General features: G+C 46.5%; 1 protein-coding gene and 1 long non-coding RNA gene across 4 annotated transcripts in view; one reads left to right on the forward strand and one right to left on the reverse strand.

Moving 5' to 3' along the window:
- LOC310690838 overlaps positions 1–21,832 on the forward strand; it is a 54,966-nt gene that overhangs the window by 17,254 nt on the left and 15,880 nt on the right. For both annotated transcript variants that reach the window (XR_014518189.1, XR_014518190.1), the window contains exons 2-3: positions 13,554–13,810; positions 15,418–15,513. This is a non-coding gene — a long non-coding RNA (uncharacterized lncRNA). The remainder of the gene's footprint in view (positions 1–13,553; positions 13,811–15,417; positions 15,514–21,832) is intronic.
- The window catches only part of COL1A1 (collagen type I alpha 1 chain), a 44,795-nt gene that overhangs the window by 13,495 nt on the left and 9,468 nt on the right, over positions 1–21,832 (reverse strand). For both annotated transcript variants that reach the window (XM_083469440.1, XM_083469439.1), the window contains exons 12-38: positions 21,614–21,667; positions 21,464–21,508; positions 20,113–20,166; positions 19,918–19,962; positions 19,549–19,602; positions 18,241–18,339; positions 18,089–18,133; positions 17,906–18,004; positions 16,798–16,851; positions 16,586–16,693; positions 15,451–15,504; positions 13,668–13,766; positions 11,992–12,045; positions 11,785–11,883; positions 10,921–10,974; positions 9,809–9,862; positions 9,644–9,697; positions 9,120–9,173; positions 7,743–7,787; positions 7,535–7,633; positions 6,534–6,641; positions 5,148–5,255; positions 3,428–3,481; positions 3,194–3,247; positions 1,608–1,715; positions 1,458–1,511; positions 605–658 (exon numbers count right to left, since the gene is read on the reverse strand). In XM_083469440.1, the coding sequence (XP_083325566.1) occupies positions 605–658; positions 1,458–1,511; positions 1,608–1,715; positions 3,194–3,247; positions 3,428–3,481; positions 5,148–5,255; positions 6,534–6,641; positions 7,535–7,633; positions 7,743–7,787; positions 9,120–9,173; positions 9,644–9,697; positions 9,809–9,862; positions 10,921–10,974; positions 11,785–11,883; positions 11,992–12,045; positions 13,668–13,766; positions 15,451–15,504; positions 16,586–16,693; positions 16,798–16,851; positions 17,906–18,004; positions 18,089–18,133; positions 18,241–18,339; positions 19,549–19,602; positions 19,918–19,962; positions 20,113–20,166; positions 21,464–21,508; positions 21,614–21,667 (1,863 nt within the window). The remainder of the gene's footprint in view (positions 1–604; positions 659–1,457; positions 1,512–1,607; positions 1,716–3,193; positions 3,248–3,427; positions 3,482–5,147; positions 5,256–6,533; positions 6,642–7,534; positions 7,634–7,742; positions 7,788–9,119; positions 9,174–9,643; positions 9,698–9,808; positions 9,863–10,920; positions 10,975–11,784; positions 11,884–11,991; positions 12,046–13,667; positions 13,767–15,450; positions 15,505–16,585; positions 16,694–16,797; positions 16,852–17,905; positions 18,005–18,088; positions 18,134–18,240; positions 18,340–19,548; positions 19,603–19,917; positions 19,963–20,112; positions 20,167–21,463; positions 21,509–21,613; positions 21,668–21,832) is intronic.

Genomic DNA, 21,832 nt, shown 5'->3' on the forward strand with positions numbered 1-21,832 from the left:
GACCCTTGGCCTCTCCTCCCCAGCTGCAATTCCACGAAGAAGGAATGGCCATTAAGATGGTGGTATAAACATACCTAGAGATTCTTGTGTGCCATAATAATCCATAAGGCCCAAAAATTTCTGCTGTGTCTGAAGGCTGGATTTTTTTAATTGTGGGGGGGGGATGGGGCTCAAAATTTGGGGGGAAAACCTGGATATCCAGTTTGCAAACTTGGGGAGTATAAAAATAAAAGTGGATGTACAAAGTTCCCTACTTGAAGGGGTTTGGACTAGATCACTCTTGTGGTCCCTTCCAACTTTTCCAATTCTATGATTCTATAAGGAATGCTTCTGGTTCGGACTAAAACCATTGTATATATTTAGATATGAACTGATTCAGCATTATTCTCAATCTGTGTCTTCTCTACCTTATGGCCCTCTTTTTCCATCCTCTCTGCTGCTGAGAGAGTCAACCATATATCTTTGCAGGTCCTCTTGTGTAGGCTCTAAGGCACTTCCTACTGAGCATCCTCTCCCACCACCAGCCACCTGGGGGTTGTGTAACAGCTTTCTAAATTGTTGCCCACAATGCTGGCATGTGTGTGTTTCGTGGGAGGGTACTTACAGATGGGCCAGGGGGTCCGACTCTTCCAGCAGCTCCGGGGAATCCAGTAGCACCCTATGAAAGGAACAGAAGAGAAGGTTCCTTTTCAATAACTCCTCCCATACCAAGCAGGAACTGTACATGTGATTCTAACACAGATTCCCCACTCAGTAGGATCCTATAATGGATTTCGTCTTAATTTTTCAGTTCGGCAACCTCTTTGCAATGCCAAAGCTCCTTGCCACAGAAAGATAATGATAATCTCAGCTCTTCTAGCATCTTGTTACTACTGTTTCCGGGTATGCAGAAAAAGGGTGCCAATTTTTTTTAATTTTATTATTTGTTTCTACCAGCTAGAGATCCTCATACATCATGCAGCTAAACCAGTTTGGATGACGTGATCGAGGTTAATTGCATTGCAATCAGCTCAGGCTTAATTTCAGCCTAAAACCTGCCAGTGGCAAGCTCTGGAATGTGATTCCCCCACCCCCTTCTTGTGTGTTAGATGAGTTTAGGCTAGCTAGTGAGAGCCTCTGAACATACACAGAGACTTTTCCTCACCACGGCGTAGCTGGTCTGCTGTGAATACCAATTAACTATGCTGGATCAGGTGCTCAAGAGCCCTGTCTTGCCCACCTCACATAGACCGTGATCTTTCTGGGCAGAGGTTGCACGATCCCTTCTGTGGTTCATTTCTGCAACCCACTGCTGCAGTGGAGAGCTGTATTAGTTTTCTAACCCACAATCTGCTTTAAATGTCCTAGGGTGATGAACTGGGAGCGATTTCCTTAGGATGTGAAAACTCTGGGTTTCGAACATGAATGCATTTTTGACTCGCCCCCAGCTTAATAATGCAGAAGAAGAAGATACTCACAGGGGGTCCTGCACTTCCACGAGCACCTTTGGGTCCAGGAGCACCAACAGCACCCTGCAACAGGTGGGAGGGAGACAGCGTTAAGCCAAAGGCTGATGGAAGGTGATGGGTTCACAAAAGAGATTGGGGTGCAACAAGAGGGTCACTTACAGCGGGTCCGGGAGGTCCAGTGGCACCAGCAGGTCCGGGAGGACCAGCATCGCCTTTAGCACCAGCATCACCTTGTTCACCTTTAGCACCAGGTTGGCCATCAGTACCCTGTGGAGGTAAGAGCAGAGCAGGTGGTGGTGAAGGATGGAAAAGGAAAGACATATCTACTTAAGATGGAAGATATTAATGGATCTTTCTCTGCAGCTTCCAAGTACATCTGACTAAAGGATCTCATTGTGCCAGAGGAGGTTGGACCACGTTGCTTCTGATAATCCACCAGGTGTGAATCAAACAGGAAGAGGCAGCATGAGAAGCAAGGTTTGCTGAAGCTGGAACGGGGAGGGTGCAAATGGAGAGGAGGGTTCTCAGTCAGGTTTGGGAGATTCAGTTCCCAGTCTCTCTCAGTTACATAGTGGAGTCAACCCGGTTGCAGTTCAGCTTGGGACATGGGGAAATCCAGGTTCAAATGCCCACTCCTCAGCTTTGGGTTCAAGCATCACCTTTCTCTCAGTTTAATCAACCTCAGGGGATTTGTTGGGAAGACAAAGAGGATGAGCACTTGCAAAGCAATTGGCAGATCCATATGCCGTCAAGAAACAGCCTGGAAGCCAAATCAACTTGTGATTTGCTGTCTTGACTGAGCCAATTCTTTTTAGTGGCTCTACATTCAAGTTCACCCAGTTCTGGAAAATACTCCTAAAATGGATTCATGTAGGACATGGAGGATTGCTCTCTGGGTTCCTATTTTATTTATTTTAATCGTACCCTGCCTTGTTCTCCAAAGGACCTCAAGGTGGCAATGAAAGTGGTATAAGACACTGAAAAAAGGCACTGCTGGGTTGAATTTGCCACCCCAACAGTGCACTAATTAACGCCGGCTTGATTGCTGTAGTTAGGAGGAAGGTAAGGGAGAACTGAATTGTTCTTCCAAGCCTTATGAGGAACAGTTGAAGGAACTGTGCATGTTTAGCCTGGGAAAGAGGAGACTGAGAGAAGGTATGATAGCCATCTTCAAATATCTCAAGGGCTGTCACGTGGAAGATGGAGGAAGCTTGCTTTATCCTGCTTTGAAGGGTAGGACTTGAATCAATGGCTTCAAGTTACAAGAGAGGAGATTCCAACTAAACATCAGCAAAAACCTGACAGTAAGAGTTGTTCTACAGTGGAAAGGTCTCCCTGGGAAGGTGGTGGACTCTCCTTCCTTGGAGGTTTATACGCAGAGGTTGGGTGGCCATCTGTCATGGATGCTTTAGCTGAGATCCCTGCATTGCAGGGAGAGTTGGACTAGATGGCCCTTGGGATCCCCCTCCAACTCTACAGTTCTATGATTCTATGAATATACCCCAAATTTGGACGATTTTGTTTACTTTATGAGTGCCGTGCCTGGAACGTATCACTTTCTCCTACCAGAGATCACTTGATAACAATCTACAGGTGCTTCTGGTCGCCAACCTTGCCTGTCAACTGTTGTCGCTTGTTTGCCACAATGTCCACCAACACGGAAGGGTTGTCCACTCTGCACCTGACACCCAACATGCAACGAATCAACAGTTTGATGAGAACTGAACACTTGTCATCATACTCACAGGGGGGCCGGCAAATCCAGCGGGTCCGGCAGGGCCAGGCTCACCACGATCTCCCTGGGGGGCAAAAAAGAGACAAATGCATTTGGTCAGTGGTGATGAGAGGAAGGGTCAAAGGACAAGAGAAGGTGATAAGAATGAGATCCCTGTGTTGCAGGGGGGTTGGACTAGATAACCCTTGGGGTACCTTCCAACTCTACAATTCTGTGTTTCTAGGATGGAAAAGAAAGTACTTACGGGAGCACCACGAGCACCAGTGGGACCAGCAGGACCAGCAGGACCAGCTTCACCCTGGTTGAGGAAGAAAAGAAATAGAGATGAGGTTAAGCTCCAGGGAACCAGGAGGAACCACAAAAGGCACTGTAACACAAGTAGGAAAAAAGCACCAAAAAATCCCAGGATGCATAGCTCAGTCAGTCAAACATGAGACTCTTAATCTCAGGGTTGTAGGTTTGAGTCCCACATTGGATGAAAGATTCCTGCATTGCAGAAGGTTGAACACAAGATGAACCTTGTGGTCCCTCTTCCAATTCTACAAATCTGTGATCTAAAGCTGCATAATCCTACCGGTTAGTTACGTTCCTCTCTTATACCTTGCTACTCTCACCAGGTTGGATAAATGCCTCTTTTTCTAATCATGTTCCCACTGCCTCGCATGGACACCTAAGTTCAACATGTGAATTCAAAAACATGAACCGTTTGCCTACATATCTAGCAGAGAGAGAGAGAGCGCCATTGAGTTTTATGGTATGAAATCAGGAGGGGGAAAGCTTATTGGTGACAAGTTGGAAGAACAAAATTGGGGAAGGATGGGGAAGGATCATAGCTCAGTGGTAGAGTGAATCCTCTGTAAGCAAAGGTCCTCCAAAGGGTTGATCCCTGATACCTGCCTGAAACCCTGGAGAGGTGGTGCCACTCATTGTGGACAATACTAAGCTAGATGGATCAATGGCGCTTGGATTGTATGTGGCTGGAGAAGGGAGACTGGAAGGCTGGTCATACCTTTCAGCCTAGCCTATTCGTAGGACCTGAAAGCATCCCTAAATGGTATACATAATATAGCAGGTTGAGCTGGGGAAATCCTTTAACTGTGTAGTCAGGGTGGCCTGTGAGACCATGTGACCTGCAGATGATCACCTGTCGGCCCATCACTCTCATCCATGCAATTCTGCAGGCAAAAAGAAGCCCTTTGTCCCCATGTGTTCTTTCCACAGCCAGCAACTTTCATCCAGTGTCCTTCCCACAGGCAGAACCTCCTGTTGTGGAGGTTGTAGCCTCAACCAGCAATGGGTGCCCAGGTGGCATCAAGTGAATAAGGTGAGGAGGAAGGGGCTAAGCTCTTCTCCCCAGTGCTCCACTCCAGATTGACCTATCACTGAATCTAGTTGCTGGCCACTGTTTTAATTTCAAACTAGCCCCTGTCAAATCAGCTCTGGTCCATGTGGACATGAGCTAGAAAGGTTCCGATATAGAGCAACATTCCACTAGCCTCTTGCTCTCTGCCCAAGCCTAGCCCAGGTGACCTCATAGAGATTGAGGGCTTCAGGTGAAGCCAATCATCATAGGCTAAAATCCCAGGATCAGGATCCAATAAGGGCACACAGTGCTGAGATTCTCATACTTAGAATTTCTTGGGAAAGGGGGCTGTCCACATGGCTGCCCTATTCTGGCCATCAGCATGTAGGGTGGGGACGCTGAGCTGACTAGAAAGGGCCGGGTTGGATCTCTGCATCCCTACGCCATCAGAACACCTGGTCAGGAAAGAGTTTCCTCTGTCTCTCCACTGCATGCTTTGCAAAGGAGTGGCGTCAAAGCCCAAGTCAGAAGACACCAAATAGATCCCAGCTCATTCACAAATTCGTTAAAACACCAGAAAATGCACCTAGACGTCTGACAATTGGAGATCACTAGACCTTTTTTCTGGAAAAGAGGTACATAAAGTCAGTGGAGCACTTGCCTTGTCACCAGGAGCACCAGAAGGTCCAGGTGGGCCAATAGGTCCAGTCAATCCTCTAAGTCCATCCTTGCCAGGAGCACCATCAGCACCTTTGGGACCAGTGTCACCCTAGGAGGAAGGAGAAACAGAGCAGACCATGAAGCACCAAAAGGAACAGGCTGGTGGAAGAACTGGGAGGAAGAACTCTGTGTTGACAGTGCAATGTGTCTCATATCTGAAGGTCTTGAAAGAGATCCGACCATCTAGCAGAATCTACATTAGGGTGTCAAGTTTGGCGCGAGGGAATTCATCTCAAGGAAACTGATGGAAGAAGGACTGGATAGCACCCCGAGATCTGCCCTTCATTCCAAACTCTTAGGCCAACCCTGAAGGCAAAAGCCTGTAAGCTAGAGGTGGGGAAACTGCCTCTTCAGATGTTGAGTTTCTATTCATCCCCAGCCAGCATGGATGATGGTCAGGGATGCTGGCAGCTATAGTCCATCTGGAGGGCTGCATCAACCATCCTCTTGCTTTGGCCATACAGAAGGAAAGAGTCACCTGCCCACTGGATATTTTAAGGAGGGAAGTTTCTAAATACCAGCGAACAGAATTTAATATTATCTTCCTGTTCCTTATTTCCCACATTACGATTCTGCCAGCAGTCTACTTCAAGTAGAGGAAGGGCTGGGGGCAGATCACAGGCTTTGGATGGAGAAGGCCCTAGGTTAGATTTCTGCCTTTTTTCATTTTTTAAAAAAGGATCCCATGTGCTGGGAGTGGGAAATGTCTCAGCCAGATATGGTGGAGCTATGTCGCCAGCTGAAATAGACAGAGTACTGGGCTTGATGGACCAATTCCCTGACTCAGTGTAAGGCAACTCCGGATGTTGCTTTTCCACACACTTCCCACCCAATTGAAACGGTGTGTTACAAAGCCAGTCAAGAGCCCAGTGCGTTTTCCTATCACTTTCTTTATCATCTAAAAGTCCTGTTTTGGAGGGAAGTGGGTGTGTTGCCAAACAACACCAAAGGCATGTCAATTGCACAGCCTGAGTTTGTTGGTGTGCAGGTAAATCCCACCTGCAAAACAGCAACAGCCTTCCAAGTGACCTCCTGTTTTCATTAAGTCTTCCACCCACTGTCCCCCTATGACCCTCATATGAACCTGTGGGCATGAGGACCTGTGTCAAGATTATCTCTGCACAGTTGCAGTAATGGTGGTTCGTCGTGAAAGTGGGCTGGAGAGAGATACGAGGAGAAGTTGGGAAAGCCTCCTAATTGGAGGGTTATATTTGGAAGAGTCAAGGGGCTGTTGCCATTGTTGTTTGCTTGTTCGCCTTCTTTATAGGTCGGTTAAGTTAGTGAGCTGCCATTTTGGTGGCATTGTTTCCATGGACCAGATACTTACTCTGTCTCCCTTGGCACCAGGCAGACCAGCAGCACCACGTTCGCCAGGCATACCCTGAAGGCCAGCAGGACCTTGGTTTCCGGGGGCACCAGGAGCACCAGCATCACCCTAGAGGAGCAGAGCCAAACAAACAAGCACATATCAGAAACAGAACTAAGATATCAGGCCCAGCATAGATGACAGCACCTAATCCCTTCTGAATTCTGTCTGTCTGTCTCATACACATTTGCAAAACAACATTTATTTATTTTTCAGATTTTCAGTCTGTATGCTAGGGACGAAGAGCCTTGTTGCACCCAGGAAGGCAGTGATTCAGAGGGATTGGGTAGATGATACTAAGGATTCCTGAACATGCCCATGCCAAGGCAAATCCATTTCTTTCTTATTTGCTTTAGGGTGCAGAAGTTGCCTTGCTTGGAGTGAAATGTGCCTCTAGGTGCTAAAGGGAGAAAGAAGGTCCCAGAGCTTGTCCCATATGGTCTGGCTAACATAATATGGTAGCAGAATGGAAGCTGTGTTCTGCTTCATGGCAGATGCTTGGTTGGATTCCAAAACTTAGCTCAGCCCTGATGAAATGAAACAGCTCAGCTGTGGGCCTCTACTCCTGATTTGCCCAATATCCTTATAACGTGTGTGTGTGTGTGTGTGTGTGTGTGTGTGTGTGGAGATGCACTATTATTAAGATACATAAGCTCATAAGAGGATCCCGAATACTACAGGTGCTCCCACTCTGTCTTAAGCTGGTGAGCACTGTACATCACCTTGGTTGAGAAAACCGGAGGTGTGAGGGGATGCTTCAGAAGGCATAGATTATTTCCTTCACCTCTTGATTTATAGATGTTTAGTTGCCTACGTGGCTCAAAACCTAACTCTGATCATTTGAAAAAAAATCCCAAGCATCCAAGACAGATTTTTATATTTGTCATGCAAGATATTTTCAAGGAAGAAAAAGGACATGAATAATAATAAGCGATGGACTACATCCTATCATGCACCCTTACCTTAGCACCATCGTTACCAGGAGCACCATTAGAACCACGGGCACCCTGAGGACCTGGGGGGCCTTGGACACCACGTTCACCGGGGAAACCTCTCTCGCCCTAGAGGGGGGAAAGAGATCTGGTTAGAATGCCAGCATCACAGTAAACAGCAGCGGACCAATGAAAATACATATGGAAGACCAGTATGGAGAAGAAGATCTTCACTTACTCTTGCACCAGAGGGACCAGGAGGACCAACGTCACCAGGGACACCCTATCAGAAGAAGAAAAATCATTGGTTAATGAATCTTTGACATCCAGGTGTCATAGGTAATACAAAATGGGGCTGATGGATGGTCCCGCTGTGCAGCAATGGGGGTGAATTTTGCTGCTTCACGGCTGAGGACTATGTGGACTTATGGTCCCTTTGAGTTGTGGAATTCTAGAAGGAACAGCTCAAGTCTGAAGTGGCAGGATTTGTGCAGTGTGGGCGGGCTCTCTAGCATATGAAAGCATGGAGGAAAGCGGACAACATGATGAGAAGCATCTAGATATTATCTTCTGCCTGGTAGGAGACAATTCAGGAGGTATGCATTGTAAACCTCCCTTGACGGCTTCTCTTGGAAACATGAGCGGACAGGATCTGAAGATGGACTCTTTTAAAATGCCAACTTCAGCCGCAGAATATTAGCATGAATTGCGGGCTCCTGGGTATCAAAAAGCCCTGTGCGTTTTGAATCATCAAGTTGTGTCCAATCCAATGGCTTACTGAAAGAGTCACTAGGCCTAAACTAAGGACTTCACTCGTTTCAGCATCTCTTCACCTCGCTGAGACAACGCCCCCTTGAGCAACAAGAAGCATCAAGTATCTACCGTGCTTTGAATGCCTGAAATCCCAGTTTTAATCCAAGCAATCAACCCTATCTCTAGTAGGAGAAGGACATGGGGGAGATACAGATCTGTTGCCTACCATATGGGAGGTTTCTATGGCCATTGTGCCATGCAAAAGGAAAATATTTACTTCCCGCCCTCCTATATACATCTTTGCATGTGCTCTGGATTTTTATTGTTGGCCAGTCAATTGGAAGCATGGGAGAAGCGTCATATGGGAAAAGCATCATATGAAAAGCAGGCATAGCACGAACTCTGCTGTGATTGCACAGCTTCCAATTCATTCAGTGCAAAGGGTGCATGTCGTTCTCAGGTTACCAGATAGATTCAGCACAAGCACTGTCCTGTTTTTTTGCAGGGACTAAAGAAAGCCACCTGAGCTAAGGGATTCTAAACTTCATGGTCCTGAAAGGAAGGAGCAAACTTTGCCTGCTGAAATTCCCGCCAGCTATTCAAAGGAGGAGAAACCTCACCCTGCTGTGTGCGCGCACATGTAGATGGTGAATAACCAAGCAGAAAAAGCTAAGTGGGGAGAAGCTTGACCACCCGGTTCTCCTCAAGGTATCCTTACGCCTTTCTATAGTATGGTGTAAGTACTGCATTCTGTCTGAAGGTATTCAGGAAGCCAGCATGCTCAGATCAGACCCTAAACTACCTATCTCCGAACCCAGTAGTCTCTTCTTCACATTTCTCTATGTGCAGCCTCATTTCTTACCTGTTCACCAGGCTTTCCAGATTCACCAGGGGCACCTGCAGGACCGGGAAGACCCTGTAAGAGAAAACCAGAGATGGAGAAGGAGTTAGATTAGGAACTGAAATCTTGCTTTTCAAAGAGCTTAGCTATATCTATCCTATAATTTGATCACCCACAATTATTTTGTGTGTGTGCACAAGCACAGGCATTGATGCCTGTTGTCATGGTTTCTGCATAGTTAAATTTCCCAGCTTTCCTTTTTTCTTCTTCAAAGCCTTGATTTGAAGAACATATTTGCATGTTGTCCCTGTCAAACTATTATACTGTTGCCTCCCACTCCTTCCAGAAAATTTGCAAAGAAATCTGAAGCGAAGGAGCAGGTTTAAGCATGCAAAATGCAGAAATGCGCTATGTTTGCATCGTTTATTGCTATCCCTGAAGTTTCTTCCCCATCCAGCCGGCTTCCAAATTTGGAGTTTTGCTGTGGCAGAAAATACACACACAGTTCTGTATGTGCCTCTATTCATGGAAAGCTTTTTTTTTACCTGGAATCCGGGAGCTCCACCGGGACCTTGTTCACCTCTTTCTCCAGCAGGGCCCTGGGATGAGAAGCAAAGGAAAGTTCATAGGTTGGTAGGCTTCGAAAAGTGGTTTCCTATAATAGCCATCAATGGTACGGAAAGCGGGATCAGGGAAGAATTCATACTTACACTTGGGCCAGGGGGTCCTTGGGCACCAGTTTCACCATCTTTACCAGGAGCACCCTGCAGAGGAGAAGAGAATCAAAAAGGCAGAGATGAGAGTATCTGGATGGACTCTTCGGAGAACAGTCTACATTGAAAGCACTTCATCATTTTTCTACTCCTGTGTCCAGATCTTCTGAATTCATTGCATTGACTTCCTTGTCGCTCTATACCACTGTCAAACTTGCAGCCCCTAACGTCTATGCGCTGCTCTTCTTTGTGTGACTCTCCACAGAAATGCATCGCATCTGTGATTTGTCCTTAGTAAAGCCTTCCCAGAGCTTCGCCTTGCCTGCTCCTCCACTGCTCTCTGACTGGCTTGTGGGATAAAGGCCCAGGACAAATGTATCAGTCCCCAACCTCTCCCTCTGCTCTCAGCCTTCTCTGTTACATAGATTGAAAACTAGGGTTGTGATCACTTCTATGTTCTATTGTCAGGTATGGGAGTTCCCCTCTCCCTTCTGGTGGTTCACTGATAAGAATTAACGAGCGTTTGGTAGATTTATAGTCCTTTTATTGCAGCATTCTGTTACTAGCACAAACAGGCAACCCTCTGCAAGGATATCAGTTGCCTATTCTGACTCCTCCCCACTTCCGCAGCAAGAAGTGTGCCAAAGGGAAGTACCCCGCGTCTCCTTTGTTTTCTGACACGCTCGGACCTCAAAGTTTGGAGGGAGGGTGTTGTCCCCCCACTCTCGACTGATGTATCGTCCAGCTTCTCCCTCCCTTCTGGTTGCTTAGCTACTATCTCATAGCTGGGTAGCTCCTCTCTAACTGTGCAGCTTCTGTGTCTACCTGTCTCTCTGCTTCTGGAAACACTGGAAGCAGGCAGGGTCAAATATTCCCCCTCCTCTTCTGTTGGGAACTGATCTCCCTGCATTTGAATTCCCCAGTCTTCTGATCCAGACCAGCCCCTGACATCTATATAGTGTCTTGGTGTCAAATCCATCTCCTTGCCGTGACGGGGCTTGCTATAGCGAACAAGTGCCCAAGATTTCTTGCTTTCATCTAAAAATCCCTGTGCAGGTGCAAAGCTGTATCTGAACCTGACTGCAGAGGGCATTAAGCAAAATACTTACAACAGCACCAGTAGGTCCAGGAGCACCTCTCTCGCCAGGTTTGCCAGGCTCACCCTAGAAAAAGAAGGGGACAAAGGGGGTCATTTCAGAGACAGGATTGACAACTTGACAAGCAGTGAGCAAGAAGATATTCGTAGCAGTGGGACTTCATTGCACTCTTTGGGTCATACTAGAACGAGTCAAATCCAGGGTATGTGTATGCTGTGTTCAAAATTTGGACCACAAATGGATACAACCATTTATGGGGAAACCACAGAGCCTGCATGTTGCTGCATTCTTGGGAATGATTTTTAGCTGAAGGGTAGCTTTATTTTGCAAAACAATAATGAACAAGGAGCCATAACTTGCCTTGTGTGCCCACTGCTCATACTGAATCCTTGGACTGCAACTGTTTTACCACATACCCAGAACAGAATCACTGCAATGATCTGCTTAATTTTAAGGTCCAATACAAGAACTGAAGATTCAGTTCTGGAAAGGGAGCCATCTAAACCATGAAACCATGCTGATGCCCCATGGCAGTAATTGCAGATGCAGAACCAAAACCAAGAACAGAAATGACCAATATTTTTGGTCTTTATAAACACCCAGAAGTTGTTTTTTTGTCCCTCTAGTTGCTCAAAAACGTAAGGAAGGCAGCTAGAAGGAGCTTGCAGTTACAGGCACTGCCAGCCGTTATTTCATGAAGACTTGAAGGCAGCCGTTTCAGGAAGTCCTGAAATGAAGTTCTGCCATTTTCATGGCAACACTGCAAGCTGAACTTCAAGCAAAGACTGGGCACTGCGAGGAGAAAGCTGGATTTTGTCATCCTTGAATTTTCATCCAAGAGAATGTGAGATTCAGGAAAAGGAAGCAGTTACTTACAGCAGCGCCTTTAGGTCCAGGGAATCCCATGACACCAGCTTGACCTCTTGCACCAGGTGGACCTGCAGGTCCGGGGCGACCATCTTGACCAGCGGGGCCCTATTAGGAGACAAAAAAGCCCGTAAGTTTGTGTGTGTGTTTTTAAAAGAACAATTCCTTTCTGAGCAAAGTAAAAAAAATGAAGAATGCCATCCTGTTGCTACTCACAGTGGGTCCAGTCTTGCCATCGGGGCCAGGGCTTCCAGGGCTACCAGTCAGACCCTACAGGTGGGAGGGAAAAGGAAGGAGAGTTAGGAAACATCCTTTGGTCAATAACAAAGAGGGTTTGTGACCTAGAAAGGGTAAGGTAGAATTGCTCTGTCTTTGCCACCCCATTCAGCACAGTCACTCATAAATGCTCTACAACCCCTGTTTTGACAACATCTGTTTGTCATAGGAACCCCTTATTGTGCATCTCTTTTGTGAACGATTCCCAGTTCTCCTAAATGCTTCTTTACAGCTTTTGCGAACCCCTTCTGGAACCGTTTGCCCTCGCCCTTCCCTTAAATAGTCTCCAGCTGTACAGAATATCTGAGTAGCTAATAAATCCAATGTGTCCCTTGCAGTTGGTGTTTTTTTCATAAGGGGGCAGGGGAAGACTTGTTTTGTTTCCAAAAGAAATCTAGGGATTGCTGGTTTCTCTTAAATCAGTTCCAGTTCGAGTCCTGCTTTGTTGTCCTCCTTCTGGTTTTGTTTTATTTCAGATTAACTGGTGCATGTTTTTTTTCAAAATCCGATTTTAATTTTGTTCTAAGTTGCCCTGAGCTCATGGGAGAAAGTGGTAGATCGATGCGTTAGATAGATGGGCGTAATGATCCCCTTTGCATCTTGAAGTGGGGCCTAGAAGGCAGGGTTCAAATCACTGAGCAAGGAAGGATTTGAGAGCTTGTGTGACCCAGTAAGAAGGGTTTTTCAGCTTGGCTAATAAGCCCCCGAGTTAAATTTACAGTGCTGTATTTCATTTTCTAGTGCTCTTGGGCAAGTCACTTCTTTCTAGGGTTGCACTGAATGTTTGCCTCTGGATATGTTATTGGCAAAAATGGGGTGTTCAGGCAGGCTGAATTTCCCCCTAAAAACTCCTTGCTTTTACTTTGATGGTGCTGTTTGCAGCTATTGCTTCCCCACATTGCTGCTATTTCTTTAAGGGCTTCTTCTCCTTCCAGAAATGACCCTCACCAATCAAGGATCACATAGGGAGCTACAGGGCGTCACAATGCCATCCATTACCTGAATTCTAACTGGGCAAATTCTTACCCTTATCCCATCATGGCCCTTCCGTAAAAAAACAGCCAAAAGAGGACACTAAAACCTGTCGCCAAAAGTCTTCCTCCTTTCAATTCACTTATGTATTTCTCAGCCTCATTTTCCCATCTGCAAAATGGAACCATTGCAGACTTTCCTTGCAGGGGTGGCCTTTCAAATTTTAGCAGCGCCCTGTGCAAGGCCACAATTTGGTGCCCCTGTCTCTCACCTTCCTTTCTGCTCAATTCACTATGTCATACTTGTGACACCCTGCAACGCCCCCAGGCTTAGAGCCCAGTGCGGCAGAACCGGTCATGCTGCCCGAAATCTGCCTCTGCCCCTTACCAAGTTGTTAGGATGGATGTGACAAGGAGTGCAAAGTCCTTTGCATACCTCAAAGTCCTATGTTATTTTCTAGGTGCCATTACTATAACAACAAGGGGAGCTTGTGATTTCCTAACACAGTTTGTTTTTCAATTCCTCTCTAGGGCATGGGAGCTTCTGACAGAATGTACCTCATTCCCCACTGCCCAGGGCCTAACAGGAAAGCGTATGGCTAGATCGCCTTTGCACTTCTGCCAGATCTCTTGCAATCCACTCACCTTGGCTCCAGGGAGACCAGGCTCACCAGGGCGTCCAGCTTCGCCAGTATTTCCTTTGGGGCCAGCAGGGCCAGGAGAGCCACGTTCGCCAGGTGGGCCCTGGAAGAGAAAAAGCAGTCAAGTTATCCCATGAAGCACTGCAGGTAAATGCCGACATTGTTTCATCTTCTTCTGGTTCAGAAGGCTGATGTGTTATATCAGCGCTCAATCTAATATTCCCAGAATTGTAACCTCGAGGACCATCTAGTCCAACCCCTTCGCAATGCAGGAATCTGAACACACGGTCTCCCCTCCAGTTTGAAACCATACTGGACCCTGCTTAGCTTTGCAAGTGTGCTAGCAGTTTTATTGCTGCACCACTAGGAGGACAGCAAGGGAAGGAGACCAACACCAGGCTGCCTGATTCTGTGTGGATGGCTTCATCTTCATGGGCAGAAAATATAAGACATGAGCCATAAAAAAGTCCCAAACCCAACAATATGAGCAATAACTACTGGGGCTCTGGTTCTCCTTTAGCGAGATGAGCATATGTGAGTGGCTTGAGGTTATGCTGGAGAATTCCAGAACGTGGTAAAGTGTGATATATAATAATGAAATGTTGCTGGGGTGGGAAGGGCAAAGGATGGGGGGCGGGGATAGGACCGAAGCTGGCTTCCAGACAAGATCGGGTGCCTTTAAAAAAAAGTAGAAAAAAGCTCAAGAAAGCCCCTGGGACTGCAGGAGTGGGAAGACATGAAAGCAACTGGTGTTGTTAAACAAGAGCTGGGAGCAATGATCATTCATCTGGGGGCTTGAGGGTGAGGCTGCAGTGTCTTCAAAAGGGATGGCGTGTGATGCTCTCAGATGATTAGGCAACCCCTGCTGGCCCCTATAAATTTCCACAAGACTACCCAGCTCCTTCAGGGAGTTTTGGAGGGAGGTGGAGAGCAGATTCACTTAGTGCAAAGGAGCTCCTTAGCTTTCTATATTTGCTGGACAATTAGACTTCCATCTTAGAGATCTGGGCGCATGCCTGCCATAAACTTATTCAGCAGGAGCTTGGCCAAATTCCCACTCAGCATCCACGTCTAAAATGGGAGTTGTATGATGTTAATTTGAGCTGGAAGCTTTACTTTTCACCGTATTTTTCGCTCTCTAACACGCACCTGGCCATAACACGCACGTAGTTTTTAGAGGAAAATCCGTAGGCATGCCACCCGTAGGCATTCCCTCCATAACACGCACAGACATTTCCCCTTACTTTTTAGGAGGAAAAAAGTGTTATGGTGCAAAAAATACGGTAATTTTTTTTAAAAAAAGAAAATTGCTATTTTCAATGTTTTTTACTTTCACAAGCCCTACTATCAGCATTGGCAGGGCAGGAAAGAAATGAAAGAAATTGAGAACTAGTCATGTTTTGATAGCATTAGAACATGTGCAGAGTGCCGTTTCTCAACGTTGTGAAAATCTGCTCAGGCCACCTGAGATTAAGGGGAGTTCCAAAGAAGAAGACTTTCTTTCCATCACCCATTTAACTCTTTTAAACTATTCCTAATGTAGGTAACGGCTAGCAAAAATAAAATAATATCCAGTAGCATTTAAGATTGCTCCAGGCTCCTTTCTACTAAGAGAACATTCCATCTCTCGCTGGTTTAACTGTCTCTGCCTTGACCCACATTCCCAGAGCCTTATCTGAGGCTTCCCACCTCAGCCCATTGGAGTGATGCCAATGGATGGAGAGGCCATTATTTTTATACCTTTTCTTCTGTAGAGAAGGAAGTGACAGCGTGAGACTAGAACCTACCTTGGGACCAGCAATGCCATCAGATCCGGGGAAACCACGGCTTCCGGGAGCACCCTGCGAATGGTAAGGAGGAGAACAGGTTAATGTCATATACACAGCACTGGGCTGTCCCATCAAAGTGGACAGGGAAAATAAACATTGATTGGCCAGAAAGGACCAAAAATACAAATCCTGTGAGGCAGAATCACATGCAGATCAAAGAAAGTAAATTCAGATTCAGGATAATCTCGAGAATCTCAGAATCCTAGTTTAGGGCCCAGGCTGAAGACAGGACCCCACACCTGCCAACCCCATCTCAAAGCAGCAAGACACAACCCACAAATAGAGATAAGGGGCTGAAAAGGTGTGCAAAGAGTTGCAGGTAACTCAAGGCGAAAGTACCGGATGGCATATTATAAGAGGGAGCAAAGAAACAAAAGTAAACAAGGAAAACTGTCTAAGTGAGATGGAAGTTTGGATTTGATCAAATGTTTGAAGTTCAAAACACAACTGATGACCTGGCTATATTGCAGCGGTCTTTTGACCTCAAAGGTCTCAGTTGTTTTTTATTTCTCTGTATGAAATCAATTCTCGTGGGACTGCCCTGGGATTTCAACTTGAGAACAGAAAAGAATGACGGTGTTTCTTTTTCTAAATTCAGCCGTGGATGATTCTTAAGGCAGTGATCTGTTAAGTGAAAAGGACAGCGATGTTCTGCCCACCTCCGGGCCTAGACAGTGCTTCCTCGTGGGTTTAAAACACTCCACGGTGAACACATTGTACCAATTGGGCTCCCATCTTAGACACCTTAAGAGGCAGTTCCTAATAAGTGGCAAAGGTATCTGCAGATTCAGTTTTCTTTGAAGTGCTGCAGCGCACTCTATTTTTACAACAGCTTTTCCCTGCAGAATAGCTCTCCTCTGACTCACAGAGGCTTCTTGAGGCTGCCTTTCCAGACTGCTTTGCTTTCATTTGTAATTTGACCCAGCAATTCCTAACTAATCTAATAATGTACTGTGAGTATGTTAGACAGATACATGGTCTGTGCACAAATTAGTCTGCTTGCTAAGAGGGTGTGATCTTGCTGCCCGCAGTTAAGGAGAGACTAGTTTTGGTTCGGGAGGGCAGTAATATGGAGAACAATGTTGGTACGTACACGTTCACCAGCAGGTCCAGGCAAGCCAGCGGGTCCAGGCTCACCACGAGATCCTCTCTTGCCTTCCTCACCAGGTGGACCAGGGGGGCCTTGGACACCAGCGGGGCCCTGGAAGATAAAAGGAAGGAGAGGCAAGCGTTAACAAAAGTGAAAATGAAACAAGAATAGATGCACCATTTTAGAACTACATCCCAGGTGAGAGGAATACTTACGGGTTCGCCTTTAGAGCCAGTATCTCCTTTGTTTCCGGGAGCGCCAGGTTCACCCTAAACGTATTAGGAAGAGACAGAAAACAACATGATCACACATCTCGTTCAGCACAAGGAAGGCAAGAATGAATCCTTTTTTCTACGAGAGAACAAGGGGATGTGGCTTCTCTGAGATGGCTTTCAACATGCATCTGTTATCAAGACTTAGAATTGCAGAGTTGGAAGGGACCCTGAGGATCATCTAGTCCAACCCCCTGCAATGCAGTTGTCCCATACAGAGATCGAACCTGCAGCCTTGGAGTTATCAGCACCATGATGCAACCAGCTGAGCTATCCAGGCTGGCAATCCACAGAGGAAGAGATTTAATAAGATGCCGATGCATGTGATTATGGGCTTGGACAGTTTAGAGCAAACTTCGCCCTCCAGATGTTTTGGGACTACAATTCCCATCATCCCTGACCACTGGTCCTGTTAGCTAGGGATGATGGGAGTTGTAGTCCCAAAACATCTGGAGCGCCAAGTCTGGCCATGCCTGGTTTATAGGAAGCAGAGTCAAGGAAAGGGAACTTGAGAATGTAATCGTGAACATGCAACTTGATGTAAACCTCCACCATATGAGAGTTAACAATGGGGTTTGGTAGAAGGAGCGCCCTGCTAAATAATCTTGGATACTGCTACCCTTAAAAAAGAGATTTGCACACCATCGCCTACCATTTTGATACCTTTATCCTACCTGCTACACAAATCTAGCTGCTCTGGAATACTGTCATTTTCAGAATTTTAAAACCCAGTGTATTATATGATGCCAAGGCAGGAAAGCTGATATTATTGGTAGTATTGGAGGTCATGGCTTGAAAAAGACTAAGAAACAGTGCTTTAGCTATTAAACAAGCACAGTCAGTCGGAGAGGATATGCAGAGGGCGGTATTTCCTGAATTAATTATGTTATGGTAGGCTCCTCCTTGCGTTCTCTCAGTTAGGCTAAAGAAGTCTGGGTTTCCTGGATAACCCACCCAGATGCCTCTATTTCTAATTTCTTCAAAGACCTCTGAAGGCAGGCACAACTTAAATGACGAGCCAAAAGGTGAGGGGAGATCAGGTGAGACTTACGCTGTTACCCTTGGGACCAGGAGCGCCGCTGGGACCCTGAGGTCCAGCTGGGCCACGAGGACCGGGGAAGCCGGGGGCGCCAGAAGCTCCAGGAGCACCCTAGGAGAAAAGAGCAACACTGGTGAAGCAACTGGGAAAGGAAGGCATTGGAGAAGACAAGAAAAGCGATGGGAGGGTACTTACAGTTGCACCTTTGGCACCAGGTTGACCATCAGAACCGGGGTTGCCCTAAAGGAGAGGAGAAGGAGGAGAGAAGAGTCATTATGATGATGCTCCTTAGAAAGTCCCGAAGCGCATTCGATAAAAGCCAAAAATCGGCCAGTAGCGCAGCTTACAGAAGGACCAGCAGCGCCAGCAGGACCAGCGGGACCAGGTTCACCACGAGCACCTTGTGGGCCTTCACTACCACGAGCACCTTGGGGACCGGTTTCACCCTGTGCAATAAGAGAAAGAAGAACAAGGGACATAAGCACTCTTCCACAGGTATGGTGGCAGCGTCTCCCTGTCAAACTACACCATCCCACACCCAGCCCTTCTGAAGCTTCACAGTTTTGTCTCGTTGGATCAGTACTACAATGCCTCAGGCCTCCCTTTGCCACCCTGTCTCTCAGAAATCAAGAGGTTTGAGGCCTGCCACCTGAAGAACACTACTTGGTCCTTTTGAGGCAGGCTGTTGCTACAGCTTCTTTGGGGTCTACCACTAAGTGCTTATGCTGCAGGAACTTGGCAGTCACCAGTCCTTTACAGACTTCCATCTTGCTGCTCTGGGAACACCTGAACCCTATAAGCCACTCTGGAGGTTGAGCAATGCGGTGGCTTCCTTCCCAGACCAACATTGCTTGTTGTGTGTGAAAGAGACACTGGAACGGGAAGCAACATTGCGAGCACCTCTCAAGTAGCCTCTAAGCTTCAGACATTGCTGGGTAGGATGAAAAGCTGCCACTCATGGAATTTAAGAACTGGGCCCATGTAGATGTGTCAACCTCCATTCTTGAATGAAGAGCTATAATTCTAGACAGAATACAGAGACTCAGAGGGAGGAGGGCCTTTCAAACATTATGAGGGCCATGGCTTTTCAGAAATAGCCTGTGATCTTTCCCACAGAAGACTAAGGTGCTTGTAGCTGGTTTGGTAAGAAATAGTTCATCTAGAGCTGGTGCTACAGAGCTTTTCATCTAAGAAGGGGAAGTGGAAGACTGTCTCTCCCCTCCCCCCCTTTTAAAAATATTATTATTATTATTAACAATAGACTGAGAAATCAAGAAGACCAGTGGGATCTGCAACAAAATGTTGCAGTCTGTCCACAATTCCAGATACTCCATTCTACTTCATCACCTGCCCAGATTTCTGTTCTTCACACCCCAACAGTTTGTTAGCATTCTGTGCCGAGTCTGCACAGTCATTATTGGTTGGTATTTTATTTTATTTTAATTTTTACCTATAAGAATTTCCCCCTAAATATTTTTGTACACCTGCAAACACTGGGATTCTCCAGATACCTCCCTCTTATGCACTGATGGTGCAATGTTGGCTTGCATGAGAACTGGCACCTGAGATATTGATAGAGTCTAAACCCAACAATTTTTGATGTTCCTGATACAAAACAATTGCTTCTGAGCATCAGTGTCGTCCGGTGTCTTTACCTTAGGGCCAGCGGCACCAGGGAAGCCAGGGGGACCAGCTGGACCAGTGGGGCCCTGAAAGAAAGAAAGAAATGGCAATTATAGCATTTTCCTTAGAGTCCCAAATTAGCAACCTCTTAACATTGGCCAACTCCACCCCAGCAATGGCCAGAGGTTTGGTCTGTGATTTAAAATGTCAGGGAAAGGGAAACAAGAGTCAAGGCCTTCCATCCCATGGCTGGTTAAATTACAGAGTGTTGTCCTGCAAATTCCCATTTAGGATACGGAGTCTGGCAACGGCCAGTGTTTGTCTGGCAGGACAAACCCTCTCCACAGGAAAATAATCACCACTTGAGCAGAGAAGAAACTGCAGGTTGCAGGAATACTTACTGGGGGGCCAGCAGCACCGGGGGAACCATCATTACCACGAGCACCCTGTGGTGAACAAGAGGGGAAGAAAGGCGTTTCAGTCACTGCCACCTCTCCAGGCCACACCAGACCTGGAGGATGCTACACCAAGGATGCCTTGGTACCAGTTGCATCTAGCCCCACAATATGTCCCTCAAGACAAAACAATGTACTTACAGCAGGGCCAGAAGGTCCAGGGCGGCCTCTCTCACCGGGAAGACCACGTGGGCCCTAGGCATAAGGAGAAACAAGTTTAGTTTAGGGGAAGGTAGCTTTGATCCATGCCCTGTTACCATCCACCCAACCTTTCATTAGCCATTTATTAGCATTTACCATTTCTAATGCCTCTACTGGTGTTAAGGGGTTCCTTCATTCCCCAGGGAGCCATAAAGTGAGAACAAAGACTTTGTATATGCCAGCATGCCTTGCTTCTTCGTGTCTTTGCTTCATACCTCTCAAGTGCCCTCAGCTTAAAATTGTTTTTTTTTTAATCTACCCCCTCATTTCTTGATGCAATCCCCTCTGACTCATTATGTGTTCTTGCTCTCCTGAATCTGGCTGCAACTATATGCTAAAGGATGATAAATGCGACAGTGGAATCCTTTAGACCAAGCAAAAGAGCCTTTGCTCTGTAGCTTTCGCCACCCGGATGCTACAAACACCCATGACATCTGCCCTGCTGTCTGAAATCTCACACAAACATAGTTCTCTGCAAAGTAGAGGTGAGGAACTCACAGCCCTCCAAAAGTTGCCGAGCAACACTTCCCACCCTTCCTGACGAAATGGCCAAGGTGACTGGGACTGATGGGAGCTAGAATCCAACCACATCAGGAGGGTACCTCGGTTTCCCCAACCCTGCTATGAAATAATGCTTCATCTCGCTGGATCTTTCTCATTGTGTTCTTTTATGTCAAAACGCTCCTGTCCCTCATGTAGGTTGCTACTGCCATACTCAGATGGAACTATTGTGTTGTCCTTTGGGGTTACTGCATGTTAACCATCACATGGAACTAGTTCACCTGAAGGGTTTTCATGAACAACATATGAAAGGAAGCATACTGAACTTGGACGCCTTCAGACAAATTATTTCCACTTGATTCTCCACAAAGCATGCTAGGAATCAAATCCATCCTCAGAACACAAAGGATGTAAGGTGTGTTCACAGTAGGCAGAAACCAAACAGAGATACCTTATATTGAATCAGACCATGGGTCTACCTAGCTCAACATTGTCTATGGGATTGCAAGAGGCTCCTGAGGATCACAGACAGAGCTTTTGCCCATCATCTGTTCCTTGTTCCTTTTAAGAGGCTAGGGATTGGTCCTGGGACATTCAGGGACACAAAGCATGCACTCTCCCAATGAGTAAGTCCTCTTACTTCCCCCCTTTTGGTGACTAGGAATTTTCCTTTCATCATCATCCTTTCACCTGAACAAATCAATTTCTGCCAATACCCTGCCTATGCTTGTAAGATTTGGAAAGATTGTCTACCCATCAAAGCAAAGGGCAGAAGAACAATGATACTCACAACTTGTCCAGGAGCACCATTCTCACCAGGGCTACCAGGCTCACCCTGAAAGAGGAAACAGAGCAGACGTCAACACCCTGTTGCTGAAACAGGAGAGGATAGAATTAGATATAAACGGAAGGGGGCACATACTTAAAAGTGGACACTCACCTTGGGGCCAGCTGGACCAGCATCACCTTTAGCACCATCAAGACCGCTGAAACCCTACAGAAGTGGGATGAAGGAATGGATGGAAAAGAAGAAAAGGGAACATTAAAATTCAAGTAGTTGAGTATAAAAAAGGCAATGGGGTGCCTTAATTCTACATTTGGAAGGTTAGCAGCTCCTCATTTTACTGTTCGACTGAAAAGACTACAGGTTCCATATTGG

This window comes from Podarcis liolepis, assembly GCF_965112155.1.
Source record: "Podarcis liolepis genome assembly, chromosome: 13".
Classification (NCBI taxonomy): Eukaryota; Metazoa; Chordata; class Lepidosauria; order Squamata; family Lacertidae; genus Podarcis; species Podarcis liolepis.